Genomic DNA, 22,961 nt, shown 5'->3' on the forward strand with positions numbered 1-22,961 from the left:
GGGAAATGACAAGACCAGCTGGGTGTCATCGGCATAACAATGGTTGGAGAAGTCATGCGAGCGAATAACAGAACCCAGAGATGTTGTGTAGAGTGAGAAGAGAAGGGGGCCCAGGTCTGACCCTTGCGGAACCCCTGTAGTCAGCATGCGTGGTTCCGACACGGCCCCCTTCCAGGTCACCTGGTAGGATCGACCCGTCAGGTAGGATGCAAACAGGGAGAGTGCAGAGCCTGAGACGCCCATCCCCTCGAGGGATGAGAGGAGGATTTGATGGTTCACAGTGTCAAACGCCGCAGACAAGTCCAGGAGAATCAGGACAGAGGAGAGAGAGTTAGTTCTCGCGGCGTGAAGCGACTCTGTCACCGCAAGGAGGGCCGTCTCTGTCAAGTGACCCACTTTGAACCCGGACTGGTGGGGGTCCAAAAGGCTGTTTTGGTGGAGATAGGTTTCATAAAGGATTCTTTGGTGAGAACCGTGGTCGTGGAGATTTTGGCTTCAGAGAGAGTAATGTGGGAGCCAACTCCAGTAAGTTTTGGTCAGAAGGGACAGAAAAATTTTCCATTAAGGCAGACCGGAATTTACGGGGAAGGATGGACCTCAATTGTGTCTGTAATTATTGTTTTGGCAAGGGTCACTGGCGAAATGAGTGTCCAATGTTAAAAAAAAAAATCAAAGCCTGTTTTTTTACCAGCAAAACCATCTGGGGCTGCTGTGTCTTTGCATGCTGAAGAAAGAGACTGTGCCATTGCTGCCGTGCGGGCACACACGAAACCTTCTTCACCGAGTCAGACGAAGACGGTTCCAGTTTTGGATCAAGAACAAACAATTTCTTCAGCTTATCAGGAGATTGACCCTGGTTATGCTGCATTTGTGTCTGATGGTTATGTTTTACTGGTAGGAAGTGAGATAAAAGTACCTGTAAAAATATTGAGAGATTCAGGGGCTCTAGAATCATTTATTTTGGAATCTGCGTTGAAATTGTGTCCTGAAACAGACGCTGGTTCCAGTGTTGCAGTCTGAGGGATGGGTTTGACAGTTTTTTCTGCACCACAGCATAATTTTACATTGGTCTCAAATCTGGTCCAAGGTGATGTGATCATGGGAGTGCGCCCTTCATTGCCTATGGGGGGAATACACGTCATATTAGGAAATGACCTGGCTGGCAATCGGGTGTGGCCTGATGTGTCAGTGGATACTCTATCCTCCCAGGTAGAAGAGTCCGAGTCCTCCAAAACACCTTCTGCTGTACATTCCACCTGTGCAGTGACACGTGCTATGAGCAGGCCTAGTGGCGATTCCAATTCTGAACATTCAGATAAGAAAAGAATGTCTTTGTTTCCTGTGCCTGCTTTCCCCTTGGCTGTGTCTTGCAGTGACCTTCAGAAAGTGCAAAAACATGACCCAACACTTCAGGCTCTGTACAACCGGGTTCTCCAGGATGATGAGGTGGAGAGTTCAGCCCATGGTTATTTTCTCCAAGATGGCCTGTTGGTGAGGAAATGGGTTCCCCAGGGAGAGGGTTTTTTGGGGGAAAAAACTTTACAAATTGTTCTGCCCTCTAGTGTAAGACTTGCTGTACTTCAGACTGCTCATGATGGAGTTGCAGGTCATTTAGGGGTAAGAAAAACCTATGATAGAGTCAGGCGACACTTTTACTGGCCTCTTTTGAAAAGAGACATTTCTGCTTTCATTAAAACTTGCCATGTATGTCAGTTGACTGGAAAACCAAATAAGCCAATAAAGCCTGCTCCTTTGTATCCTATTCCAGTTGTGGAACAACCATTTGAGCATCTGATCATTGACTGTGTTGGTCCCTTGCCACGCTCCAAAGCTGGTAGTAACTTTTTGTTCACAGTGATGTGTCGGGCTACACGCTATCCAGCTGCATATCCTCTCAGAAACATTACCACTAAGTCTATTGTAAAGGCGCTGATCAGGGGTCTAACTTCAGTTCAAAGTTGTTTGCAGAAGTGTTGAACCAGTTAAATGTCAAACATTCTCAGTCCAGCGCATACCATGCCCAGAGCCAGGGGGCTCTAGAAAGGTTTCACCAAACAATGAAGTCCCTCCTCCATGCATATTGCACTGAGTTGGACCGTGACTGGGAGGAGGGGTTACCTTGGTTGATGTTAGCAGCCAGGGAGGTGTCTCAAGAGAGCTTGGGTTTTAGTCCCAATGATTTGGTCTTTGGTCACATAGTGCGAGGCCCTTTAGCGTCCCTACACAGGGACTGGCAAGCTGGGGAGGCCCCAAAAAACTTAATAGATCATGTAAATGGTTTTAAGCACCGGCTGTACCAGGCAAATAATATGGCGAAAGAAAACCTACATGCAGTTCAAAATAAAATGAAGAGTCTGTATGATCGACGTGCAGAACGCCGTGAATTTAGTGCGGGTGGTCAAGTTCTGTCACTTTTGCCTTTCGTTGGCTCTCCTTTCCAGGCTAAGTTCTCTGGTCCCTATACAGTGACCTGAGAAGTGTCTGACCTAAATTATTTAATCGCAACCCCTGATCGAAGGAAGTCTGTGCAGCTCTGTCACATTAACTTGTTAAAACCCTACTTTGCCCGTTCCCTTGTGCCAGGTCCTGGGTCGGGGTGTGCCGCTGTTGCTGCAGTGGTTCCAGCTGGTAATTCACCTCCACCTCTTGATCCGACAGAGGAATATGAAGAAGAGTGTTATACACCAGATGATGTAATTTTGAAAGGACGTCTAAAAAACTCTGAGTCACTTGCCAACCTGGATGTAATGTTGAAACATTTACCTGAACCAAAGCGAACAGAGTTGGTGGATCTTATAAAAGGTTATCCTTGCCTGTTTGCTGACACCCCTTCTCGTACTCATCTTATGGAACATGATATTGACGTGGGAGATGCCCAGCCAATTAGACAACACTTTTATCGTATGTGTCCAGAGAAACGAGAACATTTAGAAGCAGAGGTCGGATATATGCTGGAGAACAACATTGCTGAGCCATGTTTATCTAGTTGGTCGTCCCCATGCTTACTGGTTAAGAAGCCAGATGGAACATTTAGACCATGTACGGATCTCCGAAAGGTTAATCAAGTGACTAAGCCGGACTCTTTTCCACTGCCACGTATGGAGGACTGTGTGGACCAGGTTGGCTCTGCTAGGTTCGTCAGTAAGTTTGACCTACTTAAAGGTTACTGGCAAGTTCCTTTAACTTCCAGAGCTAGGGAGATCGCCAGCTTCATTACAGCCAGTGGGTTGTATTCCTACACAGTTATGCCGTTTGGGTTACGTAACGCTCCAGCCACATTCCAGCGCCTAATGAACAAGGTGGTGTCTGGGTTGGTCGGGTGTGCTGTGTATTTGGATGATGTGGTGATTTATAGTGACATTTGGGAGACTCATCTTCAGCGCATCAGAGAGTTGTTTGACCGTCTTGCCTGGGCTTGTCTAACCATTAATCTGGCTAAATGCGAGTTTGCTAAGGCAACAGTAACCTACCTGGGAAAAGTTGTTGGACAAGGGCAAATACGCCCAGTAAGATCACAGGTGTTGGCAGTTGATCAGTTTCCTGTTCCCACTACAAAGAAAGAACTTTCTTGTTTCTTGGGTATGATTGGGTACTATCGTGGGTTTTGTAGAAACTTTTCCACAGTAGTTTCCCCACTTACTTCTCTTCTCAGCCCAAAGGTTAAGTTTGAGTGGTCTCTCACTTGTCAGAAAGCCTTTGAGACTGCCAAGTTGTTGTTGTGTTCTGCCCCTGTCTTAGCAGCCCCCCAGATGGACCAGCCGTTTTCGCTGTATGCGGATGCTAGTAAGGTGGGAGCTGGGGCTGTATTAATGCAGGACAATGGAAGTGGTGTTGACTGCCCGGTGAGTTTCTTTTCTAAGAAGTTCAACTCGCACCAGTTAAATTACTCCATCATTGAAAAGGAGGCACTGGCACTGATCTGGGCATTGAAGCATTTTGAGGTTTACGTGGGGGGTGGAGTAAGACCTTTGGTGGTATATACTGATCATAACCCCCTAACCTTTCTCCCTTCACTCCAAAACCCAAATCAAAGGCTGATGCGTTGGTGTCTTTTCCTTCAGCCATATCATTTAGATATACGGCATGTAAAAGGCACAGAAAATACAGTGGCTGATGCCATGTCCCGAGCTGTAACCGTTTAAGTTAACTTGTGTTTTGTGTACTCCCTGCAGTGTCTCTGTCTGTCTGTCTCTGGTTTTCTCCTCTCTTAAATTGCTTCTCAGGTACCAAAGTTGCAGAGGGGAGGATACTGGATGGTCATGTTTGAGATTGCCTGCAGTGAGAACCCAAATCTTAAGGGAGGGGGTGTGACGACCCGCCCACTCTGTTGGCTATGGTCCTGCTGCATGATGGTTTCCTGGTGGGAGGAGCTGGGATAGTCACCTGCTGATACCAGTCCATCTGATTGGAGCCTCCAGGAAGGCATAAAAGACAGCACAGGTGGTAACTATATATATATATATATATATATATATATATATATATATATTCTATGAAATTTTAAAAAAATGTTTGTGTGCTGGACATATAATGAAGAGATTTAAGTGTAACCTTAGGTCTCAACCTATAATTGAATTATGTGATCAAAAGTAAACTAGATATCTGTTGCATCATAAACATTAAGATATTATTCCACTGCAGTCCTACTTATAGCAGTATGTGGTAAACTTAGAAAGATTTTCAGGACCACTGAGGGCAAATGTCCAGGAATAATTGGCATAAACAGATTTATGTCTCTGTAGTTTTTCTCTAGGACACACAAAAGGCTTTGTCGTATTCTGGCTGAGTTTCCTCTGTGAAGTTGGTGTGCTGTTAAGGAATTTATATGCTTGGATGAGCTTTTGGCTGTGTGGTGACATATTGGGTGGGTGGTACTTGTAGTAGCCCTTAAGTGGTGTTACAGAATTACAAGTTAAGAATGTGAAGACATGAAGACAGTGGAAAAAAATACAAATACGAACCAAATAGTTGAGTGCTATTAGATTTAATGCACATGACACAAAGTCCAAATAAACAACAATACATACACAAGATGACTAATTGTTTGGTCATACATGTTTAACAATATATCATGTTCTCAAAAAGGCTGTGTGTGTGTAAAAGTCCCAAATATATTAATTAATTTCAGGTTAGACTTTTAAAGTAATGCACTTACGGTACAATGTTGACATACATGCAGTACAGAGTTGTTTTTATGCCATTGAAAATATGCAATAGGAAAAGGCAACTGGGTCTTATTTATATTTATACAATATGACTTCAACACATATAGATATGTTTGTGTGATTTACCTGAGCAAATGAAATAACTATGTATCAATGTTAGTTAACATCTACAGCTCATTTGAAGTTAATTTTAATTCAGAATCTACACTAAACTACAATACAAGCATCACATTTTACAAGTTTTTAACTGAACTTGAGCTGTAAGCTGAATTCCATGCAGGAGAACAAGAAGCAAGTAACTCCAGTACAATGAAGACTTGTTTACCACTTTTATATACAGAGAACTTTCCAAAGATAGGACTACTTGATGTTTGGGTCTTCCCTGAAAATGTTCACAGTCAAGCTGGTCTGCAAATAAATCATGTGTCCCTGACAGAACTGTAGGAATGAGGCAACTATTCACTCAGCCGGCCACTATGACAATCTAGTGAGCTCTAAAAGTGAGACTCATGAGGTAAGAAATTATTGTTAACAATGCGGGCTCTCTCAATTTAAAGAACGTGATTTTCTTTGAAAAGTAATTTTTCGTCTTTGGTTTTTAAATAGTGATCCTTTTGTACAAAGTCTCTGCTCTGCTCTGTAAAACAAAAAAAGATTTTGGAAAGATTTTGGGAAATTATATTCCTTTGTTGCTGACAGTTAGATGAGAGGAGTGATGACACTCCTCTCAGGATCATGAATAGCAACATGTATAACAACATTTTCACAAAACAATTTTCTCCCATAATCAGGACATTGTGATTATATAAGAGAGCACGACACAAGACTGCCATCGTTATGAAAACATCCACATCAGAGTTGAAATCATTAACTCTACCAATCTTCCACCAATCTTGATCATCAGCTATAAAGCTAACAAATGATGTGAAGAAGGCAATGAGTCCTAGCCAATCAGAGGCAGAGTAGAATGAAACAAAACTACCGTAAATAACAGGCTTTGCAAATGCAAATGGCTGTGAAAGAGGTAATTTGGCATGTGGATAAAAGGACACTTTGACATTATAAAAAAAAAACTCTCTTGTACACTTATTGCCAGGGTGCCAATAGTTACGCTAAGGTTGCCTGCTACCCCTGCTTAATCCATTAAAAGCCAGCCACCGGTAAATATCCGCTTTTCCCCAAAATTTCAAACTATTCCTGTAATTTCACTAATGAGTGAGTGAACAAATGAAATGTTTACATATGTCAATGTATCTTTAGAAATCAAGGCTCTCAGAGGAAGTTGAGTTTTTCTGAGTCTGAGTCAACTGGGGGAAGAGGTCGTCCCCTTCAATTCAAACAGTGGCTCAGCGTCAGAGTGGACAGGGACAGTTGGAGCGTCTGGCTGCACTGCTGGAGCTGAAACCTGGAGAAAAAAAGACATGTCAGCGTATCAAGAGTATTACAAGCTGGCTAAAATTGTTGAATTTTTAACAAAAAACAAACATAACAATAAACAATAAATCAGAATAAATTGTATTCTTATTTATTTGTGGTTATTGATTGTTATTATAAAAAATGTTAAACAACTATTAACAATTATAACTTTTCTTTCTTTTTATAATTATAACTTATTATATTTATAGATTTTTTTTTTGTTACCTTTAATCATGTTGTGTGTACCTAGTACAGGAAATACAGATAGGACAGACAAAACAAAGCACAAACACATATAACGGCGGGTGCTCCGGGAAACGGATTTCTCAAACCCTACCAGCATCATTCCCCCACCCCGATGCTCGCTCCGCCCACATGTCGGCCTGACATGTGGGCGGACCCGGGCAAGTCTGGAGCCAGCAGCTGCGGTAATTCCAGCTCCAATAGCGTATCTTAAAGTTGCTGCAGTTAAAAAGCTCGTAGTTGGATCTCGGGATCGAGCTGACGGTCCGCCGCGAGGCGAGCTACCGTCTGTCCCAGCCCCTGCCTCTCGGCGCCCCCTCGATGCTCTTAATGAGTGTCCCGCGGGGTCCGAAGCGTTTACTTTGAACAAATTAGAGTGTTCAAAGCAGGCCCGGTCGCCTGAATACCGCAGCTAGGAATAATGGAATAGGACTCCGGTTCTATTTTGTGGGTTTTCTCTCTGAACTGGGGCCATGATTAAGAGGGACGGCCGGGGGCATTCGTATTAAGAAGCGTTCCATTTATTTATTTTTTTAGAACGTTCGGTTCTTCACGCACACACAACATCAGTCAAGGCGAAAATCTGTTCTAACATTCTATTGCAACTGGACCGGGACATATAGGATACGATGTTTTTGACAAGTTCATTAAATTATCATTATTATTGGAGGAAATTATGGGGGCATTTTTTGCCCCTCTCCTAGTGATATCAGGGGCAAAATTATATTTCTTAAGGGCAGTTTTGCCCTTTGCCCTGGTGTATTTCCGACGCTGGTCACAGTATAAGAAGGCTGATCGGGGTAGTGTGTCCCAGAGGGATCAATGAGTTGGTCTGACCTCGGTCCAACAGGCTCAGTGTCATACTGCGGTTTGAAGCAGAAACACAATGGGTAATTGTGATATCAACAGCAGGACCTTTAACTATAGAGGATTGTACACACAGGTAAGGTCGCCTTACCTCTTGGAATTGAATATCTGGTTCAGCAGCAGCAGTCTCAGATCCGTTCTCTTTGGACTTGCTCTTCCCACAGCAGCAGAATTTCAGGCAACAGCCGAAAAGTGAGAGGAGGGAAGCACCAACCCCAATACCAATACGAGATGGCTCGTATGGTAGTGCTGAAACAATCAGTCAATTAGTTGATGAGCAGAGAATGAATCGCCAACAATTTTGATAACTGATCAATCGTGTCATTTGCAAGAATGTTTTTATACATTTGCTGTTTTGAGTGTGAGGATATCCTTCTTTTCTCTGATTCTTATTACTGTTTACTTTCTTTGACATACAAAAGAAAGATGTCACCAAGAAGTAAATAAAAGAAAGTATTTATATGACGATGTAATAACCCAATAAAAGTTTTCTGACATTTATTAAAAAACACAGGTTACTTACGCTTCATTTTCAGTGTCACCACTATGGCTGGGTCGCCATTTTGATCTCTGACCTCATAGCTTCCATTGCATGACATCTGGAGGGCCTTATTTGAAATCCCACATGGCCTGAACAGATCAAACCCTGTGCAATCAAATTCATCCAAACCCCCCTGAAGCTTGCCTTGATGAACTATGTTAATTGTCAACTCTCTTGGCTGATCGTCGCTTTCTGGGATGAAGTAAATGTTGCAGGAGTTTGGTTCCAGATCATAAGTGAAGTTGAAGCGGTCACCAGGTTTCCGTCCAAAGTACCTTTGGATTTCTGGAAGACAGGACGAACAAGACCCAAAATGTTCTGAGTACCAAACACTCCTCCAGTACAGTTTATAGTTTTGTCTTGCTAATAGCATGGCAGCTGTGATCAGTTTAAAGGAATAATCATACATTTGGGTACAATTTTGTTTTCTTGCTGAGAGTTAGGTGAGAAGATTGTTGTTGTTTCCAATCTTTGTGCTATTTTTTCAAAATGTGGATCTGTTCCTATAAATATATGTAACTTATAATGGATTTCATTGATGATAATGTTTTTTTCCATATGCTCATATCTTCTAAAGTATTTCCTCCAAAATATGGCTAGATACACTTCTTCCATCTTGTGTGCATCGGTTTGCACTCATTGAGTTCCTCCATTGGTCCCTTTACACAATCATTCCCTGTTTGAATGGTGAACCTTGGAGCCAATCAGTTAACTACAATAAATTTAAACCAAAAGCCAAAGCAGATGGTCAGACTGGTCAGTAAGTGAGCATATGAATGAACAGCGGAGAATCAGATTATGCTGCAGCAGTGGTTTCTAACAACTTTTTCATGCTTTTCAACTGGTAACAGCCGCAGCCGCTTTACTCTGCAAAGGATACAACTATAAACGATTTAGGCTAGAAAGCTATTTGAAGTAGGTTAACAAGTTGATTCTGAAGTATTATTACTTCATTAAATATAAGGATTTTTTGACACGGTGATCATTCAAAAACACAGTCATCTGACACTTATTAAAAAACACACAGGTTACTTACGACCCATTTCCAGTGACACCACTGAGGCTGTGTTGTCATTCTGATCTCTGATCTCATAGTGTCCGCTGCATGACATCTGGTGGACCTTATTTGAAATCCCACATGGCTGTAAAATTTGAAACCCTGTGCAATCAGATTCATTCAAACCCCCCTGCAGCCTGCCTTGACGAACGATCGTATTCTTCTTTCTCTTGTCGCTTTTTGGGAAGAAGTAAATGTTGCAGGAGTTTGGTTCCAGATCATAGGTGAAGGTGAAGTGGTCACCAGGTTTCTTATAATTTCCCATTGCGATTGCTGGAAGACAAAAAAGGAGAGTATATCAATGTGATATCGCAAAATCTTTTGAGTATCAAACTCTGCTCACGTTTAGTCTTGGTTTCATATAGCATGGCAGCTGTAATCAGCTGAAATGTTGTTATTTGCTTAACATTAGAGGAATACAAGTTATCTTATGACACTTTTCATAAAGAGCAGATCTAGACCACACTCATTAAACTTTAATAAGAGCATTAGCAAGCATGTGGGCGACGGCGGCAAAGAAAAACTTCTCCTTAACGGGAAGAAACCTCGAGCAGAACTAGGCTGTGGATGGGTGGTCGTCTGCCTTGACCATCAGTGGACCTTCAGTGGGGAATATGAAGCTACCGCTAGCTGATGGTTAGCTTAGCTTAGCAGGAAAACTGGAAACGGGGAAACACCTGGCCTAGCTCTGTCCAAAGGTTCCGACAGGCACTAGTCTGGCTCACAACTCCCCTTTAAACTTGCAGCTTGTCAGTAGACACATGTTGTAACCTTTAGACAGGCTATCTATTCCTGATGTTTCCAGTCGTTGTGCTAAGCTAAGCTAAGCAACTCCTATATCTTCATGTTTACCGTATAGACATGAGAGTTATCAATATTTTCATCAAACTGTCAGCAAGAAAGTGAATAATCAGATTCCCCAAAATGTGGAACTGTTCCTTTAAATTGATTTCAGTTACAATTGATTTCAATGATGCTGTGTTTTCATCCATATGTTCCAAAGGATTTCCTTTAAATGAGGTCCTCAATGACTGCGTTACTGATTTACTTATGTCAAAAAAACCTTATTTAGCTTCCTGACAATTGGTTCATACCATGTTGAGTATAAACACTTTAGATTCTAAGGAAAATGAATTGGTGTCTTCTTTTTTGAGAGATGATTTTGATAAACACAGTATTATTTTGACCCACATTGCCATGCAACCATAATATTATACTAACTGACAGTCAATTTAATATTACGCTTACTTAAAATGCTTAAAACCAAATGACTAAGAAAAGAGTGTGACAGCCACAGTGTGTTGACATAAAGAAGTGCTGGGATAGAAAATGAAATAGATTGAGAGCAAAGAAGGATCTTCACCTTTTACTTTAAGTGTGTAGTTGGATATTTCTTTCAGATCTTTGTCTCTCATTATGTAGCGACCACTGTCTTTCTGAGTTACTTTATATATTGTAAAGTAGCTAGCCGTCATTTTAAACTTTTTGTCCAATATGACTGGACGGTCACCCTGTTTCCACAAGATCGTCACGTTTGAGTTGTCGTTGGGGATGAACTCAACAAAGTCAGGCTTTGTGAGCAGCCGAATGTAATGGGTCTCCCCATAGTACTTCTCCTCATAACTGCCGTGTGAGAGGCCTGGTGAGAGAAAGTCCAAAAGAAACATTATGAAGGTACCAGACATCTTTTTGGAACTTTTTGTCATTTCTTTCCTAAATTATTTGAACATGCATCTATATTTTAGAATTGTATTTGTTTTTGACTACAATACATTTAAATGTCAAATAATTGAGCAACCTTTGTGAGTAAGTAATAAACCTGGACATATAGAATATCACAGTATACATGTGATACTAATTCGTGTTCTATGTTTTCCATCTAGATTTAATAAAGGTGTGTCATAATTAACATACAGATCTTTTACTGAAGTAAAAGTAGCAATACCAAAGTGCAAAAACACCATGTTACATTAAAAATCGTGCATTCAAATGTATTTTGAAGTAAAAATAAAAGGGTACTTTTAGCTGTAAGAGTTAATTAACTAGTTCGTGTTTAATTATGGACCCTAAAGTTTGTATTTTGACTTGAGTGGATAAATTATTATCTTGTTCCACATAATAAAATAAGACACAAAACATAATTTAAAAAAGAAATCAAGTTCAGGGTCTTGTCTATTAGTGTTAGTCCAAAATCTATAAATAGTGTAATCACATTGTTTTAGTACATTTAACTTATAATGATATCGATTTGTATATGATATCAAAGTAATTTACCATAGCTGTTAAATAAATATAATGAGGTCATAGATACTAATCTAAATGCAGTCGAGTAGAAGTCTAACGTAGCATTAACTGGAAACACTCAAGTATATATACCTTTAAATTCTACTTCCAGTATTATAGCAGCGCATTTGGTAACTTTCCACCAGACATAATACTTCCTTCCTGCTGAGTCAAATATTCGGGTAAAACAGGATATAGTCTTTAAAGCAGTCTCGCTAAAGCACGAATAATAATTAGACTTAACGTTACTCACCCATACACACAAAGGCAACCAGCAACAACAACGCTACCATCCCCTACCGTGTTTCCAAACACAAGACACGAGTCCAGTTTAAACCGTCTTGGGACCAGTTGACAGTTAATCGAGACTTAACTGATGACAAACACTTCAGTGTGTTCACAATATTGAGACAGGAGCTGTACAATGCACACACTCGCCCTACATCGTTATTACTGGCATACTACAGTGACTTGCTGCAGAAGGGCGCTCGGTTTCCATGAAGTGGAAAAAGATAAGGGCGTGTCTTTGAATGCACTCTTGATGCGTTAGCGTATCATCCGAAATTCGAGTTTATATTATGTTTGAGAGCCCAAGGGTCAGTCGAGGTCAATAAAATCAGACCCAAATGGAGAAAGTTGAAGTGCAACATACGAGGGGGCCGTTTAGCCTGGACGTTTCCAGCTGGATTAGAATGTCTTTTAAACGTCTAAATCACACTTAAACGCGTTCTGGTTATAGAGCAGAACTCATTTGTAACTATTTATTAATTTTACACATATACATCAGTTTTCCTCACGAGGAGTAGCATAATAGACAAAGAAACATTCAGTTGTAAGATGGTCTCCTCTAGCTTTGGTTATCTCGGACTGGGCTTTAAGGTGCCTCCACACCTGTAGTTTGGTTATTTGGTCTGGATCAATGGGGAACAAGTATATATTGTTGCATTCTAGTTCTTTAACCTTTAACCAGCAACATGAAGTTAGGCAATTACATAGAATACTAATTTCTCAACCACAAATAAGTTACATTTGAAAGGTTATACCCAACTATAATGTAACTGTGAAAGGAGATGCTTTTATTTTATAATAAAGTACATTTTACTGCATACTTCAAAAACTTAAAAGGTAGAGAGTACTTGTATTGTTTGCATTATTTTTTTTCTATAAACAGTTTGTTTTTGGATTATATTGTGGCGTCTATACTTTTACATAATTGCCTGTTTATATGTTGCTTTACTAAATGTTGTAGTTGTCATGGCACACTGATCTAAAAATTGTGGCTCAGAGTAAATGTGATATTACATTGCATTCATGTCATAGTGCAGCTAACTTCTGGGATTTTATTCAGTCCAGTGAGGCAGTTTATTTAGCTTTCAAAAAATAGGAGAAAACTTAATTTCAAAAACCCAAAAGTCAAAGTATAGTTACATATCTTTACATATAATGCAGACAAATATTTATAGACAATATTCATATTTTACATTGATAGTGTAAAAGTTTCCGGTATAGGACTTATTTTTTTACAAAGCATAACACAAATAAAAATATCACATATAATTTGCCAAAATGTTATGATAAAGGCCACACAGACACGTTGATAAATATGGCTGAATTGGCACATAAGGGTTTAACCATGTTGTTCCAAGGGGAGCACAATCCACTGTCATGGATAAGATCCGACTGAACTAAATATTCTTCATATGAAACATCACATAATAGTCCAAAGATTATGACTATTTCTGTATGTCAACACTAGTAAGATGTCCGTTTGTCACAGTCCCAGCTGTGACCGTGGGGGAGCCAGCGGCTGTCGCGTCATTAGTGTTCATACTGCATCGTTGTAAACATGTTGTAAAAAGATCGCTAACGCTAAACTCGAAGCGTGAACAGCGCATTGCGCAGTGACGCGTTAAAGGTGCATTGCGCTTATTTTGTTGCCATTTCAGCCAATACGTTAAGTATGGTTGACACAGTTTTAACTGATTGTGTTTTTCTTAAATAAACATGGTCAGTACGTTTATGATGATGATTCAATTCCCATTCATGTTTAAGGTGGAACATATTAAATTATGTGTAACAAGGGGTTACAAATGTATATGTTACAGGTTACAAAGTGACAAAATAAAGAAAAAGATACTAAAATACCAATTATTATAGATGGTGATTCATCTCATTGTAAATTATAAGTGTATCCTTAGTTATTGATGATACATTATAGGATGTTCTGAATGAAGAAAATTAGTTAAAGAGGTTTCATCTTAGAAACAGACAGAGAACAGATTAATATATTACTCTGAACTGTTTGTGTAGGTTAGGTTTTTTTTAACTCGCAGTGAAGACTTTGGGCGGTCGTGGATGGGATGTGGACTACTGTAGATTCTGTCCACAGAAGTTGTCTGTATATATATATATATATATATATATATATATATATATATATATATATATATAAATTCTCTATGAAATTTAAAAAAAAATGTTTGTGTGCTGGACATATAATGAAGAGATTTAAGTGTAACCTTAGGTCTCAACCTATAATTGAATTATGTGATCAAAAGTAAACTAGATATCTGTTGCATCATAAACATTAAGATATTATTCCACTGCAGTCCTACTTATAGCAGTATGTGGTAAACTTAGAAAGATTTTCAGGACCACTGAGGGCAAATGTCCAGGAATAATTGGCATAAACAGATTTATGTCTCTGTAGTTTTTCTCTAGGACACACAAAAGGCTTTGTCGTATTCTGGCTGAGTTTCCTCTGTGAAGTTGGTGCAGTGTTAAGGAATTTATATGCTTGGATGAGCTTTTGGCTGTGTGGTGACATATTGGGTGGGTGGTACTTGTAGTAGCCCTTAAGTGGTGTTACAGAATTACCAGTTAAGAATGTGAAGACATGAAGACAGTGGAAAAAAATACAAATACGAACCAAATAGTTGAGTGCTATTAGATTTAATGCACATGACACAAAGTCCAAATAAACAACAATACATACACAAGATGACTAATTGTTTGGTCATACATGTTTAACAATATATCATGTTCTCAAAAAGGCTGTGTGTGTGTAAAAGTCCCAAATATATTAATTAATTTCAAGTTAGACTTTTAAAGTAATGCACTTACGGTACAATGTTGACATACATGCAGTACAGAGTTGTTTTTATGCCATTGAAAATATGCAATAGGAAAAGGCAACTGGGTCTTGTTATTTATATTTATACAATATGACTTCAACACATATAGATATGTTTGTGTGATTTACCTGAGCAAATGAAATACAGTAACTATGTATCAATGTTAGTTAACATCTACAGCTCATTTGAAGTTAATTTTAATTCAGAATCTACACTAAACTACAATACAAGCATCACATTTTACAAGTTTTTAACTGAACTTGAGCTGTAAGCTGAATTCCATGCAGGAGAACAAGAAGCAAGTAACTCCAGTACAATGAAGACTTGTTTACCACTTTTATATACAGAGAACTTTCCAAAGATAGGACTACTTGATGTTTGGGTCTTCCCTGAAAATGTTCACAGTCAAGCTGGTCTGCAAATAAATCATGTGTCCCTGACAGAACTGTAGGAATGAGGCAACTATTCACTCAGTAGGCCACTATGACAATCTAGTGAGCTCTAAAAGTGAGACTCATGAGGTAAGAAATTATTGTTAACAATGATTTTCATTGAAAAGTTCTTTTTCATCTTTGTTTTTTAACTAGTGATCCTAGTAGACAAAATCTCTGCTCTGCTCTATAAAACAAAAAAAATAAAAAGGACTGATTCAGATGCAAAATATGGTCTTCACTCTTCCCTTCAAACATTTCGGGACTTCCATTTTTTGACATTATACAAAAAAACTCTCTTGTACACTAATTGCCAGGGTGCCATTGGTTATGCTAAGGTTGCCAGCTACCAATGCTTAATCCATTAAAAGCCAGCCACCAGTGAATATCCGTTTTCCCAAAGATTTCAACCTATTCCTGTAATGTCACACTAATGAGTGAGTGAACAAATGAAGTGTTTACATATTTCAATATTTCTTTAGAAGTCAAGGCTCTCAGAGGAAGTTGAGTTTGTCTGAGGTATAAACATCAGAATAAGTTGAGTCTGAATAGAGTGGGGGAGCAGAGGGAAAGGTCGTCCCCTTCAATTCAAACCTTGGCTCAGCGTCAGAGTGGACAGGGACAGTTGGAGCGTCTGGCTGCACTGCTGGAGCTGAAACCTGGAGAGAAAAAGACATGTCAGCGTATCAGAGCACTACATGCAGGCTAAAATGTATGAATTTTGTCTAAAATAAAGATATTAGCTTCTGTTGTTGTGGAGAATATTAATGTCAAATTTGATACATTTTCATAAAACAATGTATTGTTAGTATTATAATGTGGATACAATATCAGCATAACATACTAACTGAATAAAAAAAATGATATATGTAGATATAGATATCTATCTATCTATCTATCTATCTATCTATCTATCTATCTATCTATCTATCTATCTATCTATCTATCTATCCACATACACAGTATATACTGATTTACCAGTTTCACCTATATACCATATTAACTTCAGAGTAGGGCTGTTGTGTTGGGTTGCATTAAGTTTACTCATTATAAATAGTTATAGTAGAAGAAACATAATAAGAACAGGGGATGGTTTTTCCAAAACATGTCAGATGGTGGAACAATTAAAAAGCAAAGTTTACACAAATTTTAAATGTAAAAGAACCCAAGCACAAGGAAGCATTAGCGTGTGCCCATGCTTGACACAATACACCTTGCTGCCAAAGGTTTCACATTATCATTCCATTGGTGGTAGCATGCAGAGAAAACATGACAATGCACCAGCAAAAGCAGGGAAGACTTCTAGCTCATAAACGTGGATGGAAATAATGCAGGTTTCAACATTTTAGGAAAAATTGTCTTTGCAAATGTGATTTGAGGACGTAAGGCCCAAAATGTTTTTTGGCCTTAAAGACACACACACATAACTCCACAGGGCACATTTAATTTGGAGAAACATTGTCAAGAACAAACAACACATTGGAGAGCTACTAAATAACTCCCAGTGTGGTTTGTAAATAGATGTTGAGAAATACAATTGCACTTTAATTGATCAAGTATTTTCTACCTCAGAATAAGATGGCGGCAAATCCACAGAAGGATGATCGAGTACCTACAGAGTGAAGCAACACGTGACATATTAGTTGTGGAGGAGCAAGAGCATAAACAGACAAAGGTTCTCTCTAGGAAATGCAACACACACTAACCAGCGGGTCAGTCACAGTATAAGAAGGCTGATCGGGGTAGTGTGTCCCAGAGGGATCAATGAGTTGGTCTGACCTCGGTCCAACAGGCTCAGTGTCATACTGCGGTTTGAAGCAGAAACACAATGGGTAATTGTGATATCAACAGCAGGACCTTTAACTATAGAGGATTGTACACACAGGTAAGGTCGCCTTACCTCTTGGAATTGAATATCTGGTTCAGCAGCAGCAGTCTCAGATCCGTTCTCTTTGGACTTGCTCTTCCCACAGCAGCAGAACTTCAGGCAACAGCAGAAAAGTGAGACGAGGGAAGCACCAACCCCAATACCAATACGAGATGGCTCGTATGGTAGTGCTGAAACAATCAGTCAATTAGTTGATGAGCAGAGAATGAATCGGCAACCATTTTGATAACTGATCAATCGTGTAATTTGCAAGAATGTTTTTATACATTTGCTGTTTTGAGTGTGAGGATATCCTTCTTTTCTCTGATTCGTATTACTGTTTACTTTCTTTGACGTAAAAAAGAAAGATGTCACCAAGAAGTAGATAAAAGAAAGAATGTATATAACAATATAATAACCCAATAAAACAGTCATCTGACACTTATTAAAAAACACAGGTTACTTACGCTTCATTTTCAGTGTCACCACTATGGCTGGGTCGCCATTTTGATCTCTGACCTCATAGCGTCCGCTGCATGACATCTGGAGGGCCTTATTTGAAATCCCACATGGCCTGAACAGATCAAACCCTGTGCAATCAAATTCATCCGAACCCCAATGCAGCCTGCCTTGAAGAACGATGTCAATCGTGAACTCTCCCAGCTGATCGTCACTTTCTGGGATGAAGTAAATGTTGCAGGAGTTTGGATTCAGATCATAAGTGAAGTTGAAGCGGTCACCAGGTTTCCGTTCAAAGGTCCTTGTGATTTCTGGAAGACAGGACGCACAAGACCCAAAATGTTCTGAGTACCAAACACTCCTCCAGTACAGTTTATAGTTTTGTCTTGCTAATAGCATGGCAGCTGTGATCAGTTTAAAGGAATAATCATACATTTGGGTACAATTTTGTTTTCTTGCTGAGAGTTAGGTGAGAAGATTGTTGTTGTTTCCAATCTTTGTGCTATTTTTTCAAAATGTGGATCTGTTCCTATAAATATATGTAACTTATAATGGATTTCATTGATGATAATGTTTTTTTCCATATGCTCATATCTTCTAAAGTATTTCCTCCAAAATATGGCTAGATACACTTCTTCCATCTTGTGTGCATCGGTTTGCACTCATTGAGTTCCTCCATTGGTCCCTTTACACAATCATTCCCTGTTTGAATGGTGAACCTTGGAGCCAATCAGTTAACTACAATAAATTTAAACCAAAAGCCAAAGCAGATGGTCAGACTGGTCAGTAAGTGAGCATATGAATGAACAGCGGAGAATCAGATTATGCTGCAGCAGTGGTTTCTAACAACTTTTTCATGCTTTTCAACTGGTAACAGCCGCAGCCGCTTTACTCTGCAAAGGATACAACTATAAACGATTTAGGCTAGAAAGCTATTTGAAGTAGGTTAACAAGTTGATTCTGAAGTATTATTACTTCATTAAATATAAGGATTTTTTGACACGGTGATCATTCAAAAACACAGTCATCTGACACTTATTAAAAAACACACAGGTTACTTACGACCCATTTCCAGTGACACCACTGAGGCTGTGTTGTCATTCTGATCTCTGATCTCATAGTGTCCGCTGCATGACATCTGGTGGACCTTATTTGAAATCCCACATGGCTGTAAAATTTGAAACCCTGTGCAATCAGATTCATCCAAACCCCCCTGCAGCCTGCCTTGACGAACGATCGTATTCTTCTTTCTCTTGTCGCTTTTTGGGAAGAAGTAAATGTTGCAGGAGTTTGGTTCCAGATCATAGATGAAGGTGAAGTGGTCACCAGGTTTCTTATAATTTCCCATTGCGATTGCTGGAAGACAAAAAAGGAGAGTATATCAAAGTGATATCGCAAAATCTTTTGAGTATCAAACTCTGCTCACGTTTAGTCTTGGTTTCATATAGCATGGCAGCTGTAATCAGCTGAAATGTTGTTATTTGCTTAACATTAGAGGAATACAAGTTATCTTATGACACTTTTCATAAAGAGCAGATCTAGACCACACTCATTAAACTGTAATAAGAGCATTAGCAAGCATGTGGGCGACGGTGGCAAAGAAAAACTTCTCCTTAACGGGAAGAAACCTCGAGCAGAACTAGGCTGTGGATGGGTGGTCGTCTGCCTCGACCATCAGTGGACCTTCAGTGGGGAATATGAAGCTACCGCTAGCTGATGGTTAGCTGAGCTTAGCAGGAAAACTGGAAACGGGGAAACACCGAAACACCTGGCCTAGCTCTGTCCAAAGGTTCCGACAGGCACTAGTCTGGCTCATAACGCCCCCTTAAACTTGCAGCTTGTCAGTAGACACATGTTGTAACCTTTAGACAGGCTATCTCTTCCTGATGTTTCCAGTCGTTGTGCTAAGCTAAGCTAAGCAAAATGTGGAACTGCTAACTTTAAATTGATTTGAGTTACAATTGATTTCAATGATGCTATGTTTTCATCCATATGTTCCAAAGGATTTCCTTTAAATGAGGTCCTCAATGACTGCGTTACTGATTTACTTATGTCAAAAAAGCCTTATTTAGCTTCCTGACAATTGGTTCATACCATGTTGAGTATAAACACTTTAGATTCTGAGGAAAATTAATTGGTGTCTTGTTTTTTGAGAGATGATTTTGATAAACACAGTATTATTTTGACCCACATTGCCATGCACCCATAATATTATATTAACTGACAGTCAATTTAATATTACGCTTGCTTAAAATGCTTAAAACCAAATGACTAAGAAAAGAGTGTGACAGCCACAGTGTGTTGACATAAAGAAGTGCTGGGATAGAAAATGAAATAGATTGAGAGCAAAGAAGGATCTTCACCTTTTACTTCAAGTGTGTAGGTGGACATTTCTTTCAGATCTTTGTCTCTCATTATGTAGCGACCACTGTCTTTCTGAGTTACTTTATATATTGCAAAGTAGCCACCCGTCATTATAAACTTTTTGTCCAATATGACTGGACGGTCACCCTGTTTCCACAAGATCGTCACGTTTGAGTTGTCGTTGGGTCTGAACTCAATGAAGTCAGGCTTTCTGTGCAGCCGAATGTAATGGGTCTCCCCATAGTACTTCTCCTCATAACTGCTGTGTGAGAGGCCTGGTGAGAGAAAGTCCAAAAGAAACATTATGAAGGTACCAGACATCTTTTTGGAACATTTTGTCATTCTTTTCCTAAATTATTCAAATATGCATCTATATTTTAGAATTTTATTTGTTTTTGACTTCAATACATTTAAATGTCAAATAATGGAGCAACCTTTGTGAATAAGTAATACACCTGGACATATAGAATATCACAGTATACATGTGATACTAATTAGTGTTCTATGTTTTAAAAAATACCTTGTTACATTAGAATTCTTGCATTAATAATTCTTCTTAAGTAAAAGTACAAGGGTACATTTAGCTGAAAGTGTTATTCACGACATGTTAGTTCATGTGTAATTATGGACCCCAAAGTTTGTATTTTGACTTGAGTGGACAAATTCTTATCTTGTTCCACATAATAAAATAAGACACAAAACATAATTAAAAAATAAATCAAGTTCAGAGTCTTGTCTATTAGTGTTAGTCCAAAATCTATAAATAGTGTAATCACATTGTTTTAGTACATTTAATTTATAATGATATCGTTTTGTATATGATATCAAAGTAATTTACCATAGCTGTTAAATACATATAATGAGGTCATAGGTATAATAATCCCCTGTGCAATGCAGTCGAGTAGAAGGCTCAAGTATAAATACCTTTAAATTGTACTTCCAGTACTATAGCAGCGTTAAATACATTTGGTTAACTACTTTCCACCACTGGTTGAGTACCACAGACATATTACTTCCTTCCTGCTGAGTCAAATACTCGAGGTAAACAGGATATAGTCTTTAAAGCAGTCTCGCTAAAGCACGATTAATAATTAGACTTTTACTCACCCATACACACAAAAGCAACCAGCAACAACAACACTACCATCCTCTACCGTGTTTCCAAAAACTGGGACCAGTTTACAGTTAATCAAGACTTAACTGATGACAAACACTTCAGTATGTTCACAGTGTTGAGACAGGAGCTGTACAATGCACACATTCCGCACTATATTACTGTTATTACTGGCATGCTACAGTATCGTGCTGCAGAAGGGCGCTCGGTTTCCATGAAGTGAAAAAATATAAGGGCGTGTCTAAGGATGCCCTTGTGCGGCATTTACGTATCATCGGAAGTTACTGCTGTTTAACCACCCGCGTACTGGTCCCATTGTGTGTGAGCATGGCGCTAGGTTACAGGACGCTATGCCGTTATTGTGAAGCCAAAATCGAGTTTATATTATGTTTGAGAGCCCAAGGGTCAGTCGAAGTTAATAAAATCAGACCCAAATGGAGAAAGTTGAAGTGCAACATACGAGGGGGCCGTTTAGCATGGACGTTTCCAGCTGGATTAGAATGTCTTTTAAACGTCTAAATCACACTTAAACGCGTTCTAGTTATAGAGCAGAACTCATTTGTAACTATTTATTAATTTTACACATATAAATCAGTTTTCCTCACGAGGAGTAGCATAATAGACAAAGAAACATTCAGTTGTAAGATGGTCTCCTCTAGCTTTGGTTATCTCGGACTGGGCTTTAAGGTGCCTCCACACCTGTAGTTTGGTTATTTGGTCTGGATCAATGGGGAACAAGTATATATTGTTGCATTCTAGTTCTTTAACCTTTAACCAGCAACATGAAGTTAGGCAATTACATAATTTCTCAACCATAAATAAGTTGCATTTGAAAGCGTATATCCAACTATAAAGTAACTGTGAAAGGAGATGCTTTTAATATAAAACGTGCTTTACGATTTATCAAAGTACTGCTGCCAAGCCAATTGTAGTTTACTCTCAGACTGTACCTTTGACCTACTTAAAAGACAGTAACATCACGTTTCACACACTCTTTCTCTGTTTATGGGATGCTGCTACATCAATTCTTCAATTATTTCAGACACAACGGTCTCAATGGAAACGACCGAGGATTGTCGGACCTGATCTGTCTCTACTGTGACAGAGACCCGGTCCAGGAGTGAGGACCGCAGGCAGGGGACACGGTGAGTCCTCCTCTGATCCAAACCTCAGGGTGATGCTCAGAGACGGTTGGGGCTGCAACCAACAATTATTTTCATTATCAATTACCTGCCAATTTTTTCTTCATTACTTGTCTTGTCTATAGAAATGTCAGAATATATCGTCAACAAGTCCAAATGACATTTGAAAGTGTTGTTCTGTTTTGTCCAACCAACTGTCCAAACCGCAAAACTATTCAGTTCAGTTCAAGACAAAATAAACCATCAAAAAACATTGGAGAAGATGGAACTAGAAACGTTTGGCATTTTTTTCTTTAAAATGGCTAAAACGACCAATCGATTATCAAAATAACTGCCATCAACGTGGATGTTCAGTACCATCACATTTGAAAGCGTATATCCAACTATTAAGTAACTGTAAAAGGAGATACATTTATTTGATAATAAAGTAAACTTTACTGCACACTTTAAAAACTTAAAAGGTAGAGAGTACTTGTATTGTTTGCATTCTTTTTTTTTTCAATAAACAGAGATTGTTTTTGGATTATATTATACTTTTACATAATTGCCTTTTTATATGTTGCTTTACTAAATGTTGTAGTTGTCATGGCACACTGATCTAAAAATTGTGGCTCAGAGTAAATGTGATATTACATTGCATTCATGTCATAGTGCAGCCAATTTCTAGGATTTTATTCAGTCCAGTGAGGCAGTTTATTTAGCTTTCAAAAAATAGGAGAAAACTTAATTTCAAAAACCCAAAAGTAAAAATTTTTTTTAAAAAAACAGACAAATATGTATATACAATATTCATATTTTACATTGATAGTGTAAAAGTTTCCGGTATAGGACTTATTTTTTACAAAGCATAACACAAATAAAAATATCACATATAATTT

The 22,961-nt window shown here is 38.9% G+C and overlaps 2 protein-coding genes across 4 annotated transcripts; both read right to left on the bottom strand.

Moving 5' to 3' along the window:
• Window positions 1-4,968: 4,968 nt before the first annotated feature.
• LOC137875455 (uncharacterized) lies at window positions 4,969-12,074 on the bottom strand. Of its 2 annotated transcripts, none has more exons than XM_068714677.1 (6): window positions 11,826-12,074; window positions 10,653-10,928; window positions 9,269-9,562; window positions 8,215-8,517; window positions 7,783-7,940; window positions 4,969-6,570 (listed from the first exon to the last, which is right to left on the bottom strand). In XM_068714677.1, exons 1-6 carry the CDS (start codon window positions 11,863-11,865, stop codon window positions 6,469-6,471), a joined length of 1,173 nt encoding a protein of 390 aa, XP_068570778.1. In that variant the 5' UTR covers window positions 11,866-12,074; the 3' UTR covers window positions 4,969-6,468. The 2 variants fall into 2 exon arrangements, with proteins under 2 accessions (XP_068570778.1, XP_068570777.1); XM_068714676.1 differs by lacking the exon at window positions 4,969-6,570 and adding an exon at window positions 7,323-7,687.
• A 2,434-nt stretch (window positions 12,075-14,508) lies between these two features.
• Window positions 14,509-21,147, bottom strand: LOC137875456 (uncharacterized). Of its 2 annotated transcripts, XM_068714678.1 has the most exons (8): window positions 20,935-21,147; window positions 19,827-20,102; window positions 18,526-18,819; window positions 17,472-17,774; window positions 17,038-17,195; window positions 16,844-16,942; window positions 16,705-16,749; window positions 14,509-15,796 (listed from the first exon to the last, which is right to left on the bottom strand). In XM_068714678.1, exons 1-8 carry the CDS (start codon window positions 20,972-20,974, stop codon window positions 15,632-15,634), a joined length of 1,380 nt encoding a protein of 459 aa, XP_068570779.1. In that variant the 5' UTR covers window positions 20,975-21,147; the 3' UTR covers window positions 14,509-15,631. The 2 variants fall into 2 exon arrangements, with proteins under 2 accessions (XP_068570779.1, XP_068570780.1); XM_068714679.1 differs by lacking the exons at window positions 16,705-16,749; window positions 16,844-16,942.
• Between the last annotated feature and the right edge of the window lie 1,814 nt (window positions 21,148-22,961).

The sequence above is a fragment of the Cebidichthys violaceus genome, unplaced genomic scaffold, assembly GCF_023349555.1.
Source record: "Cebidichthys violaceus isolate CVI_PGR_0920_01 unplaced genomic scaffold, fCebVio1.0.p SCAF_2, whole genome shotgun sequence".
NCBI classification, from domain to species: domain Eukaryota; kingdom Metazoa; phylum Chordata; class Actinopteri; order Perciformes; family Stichaeidae; genus Cebidichthys; species Cebidichthys violaceus.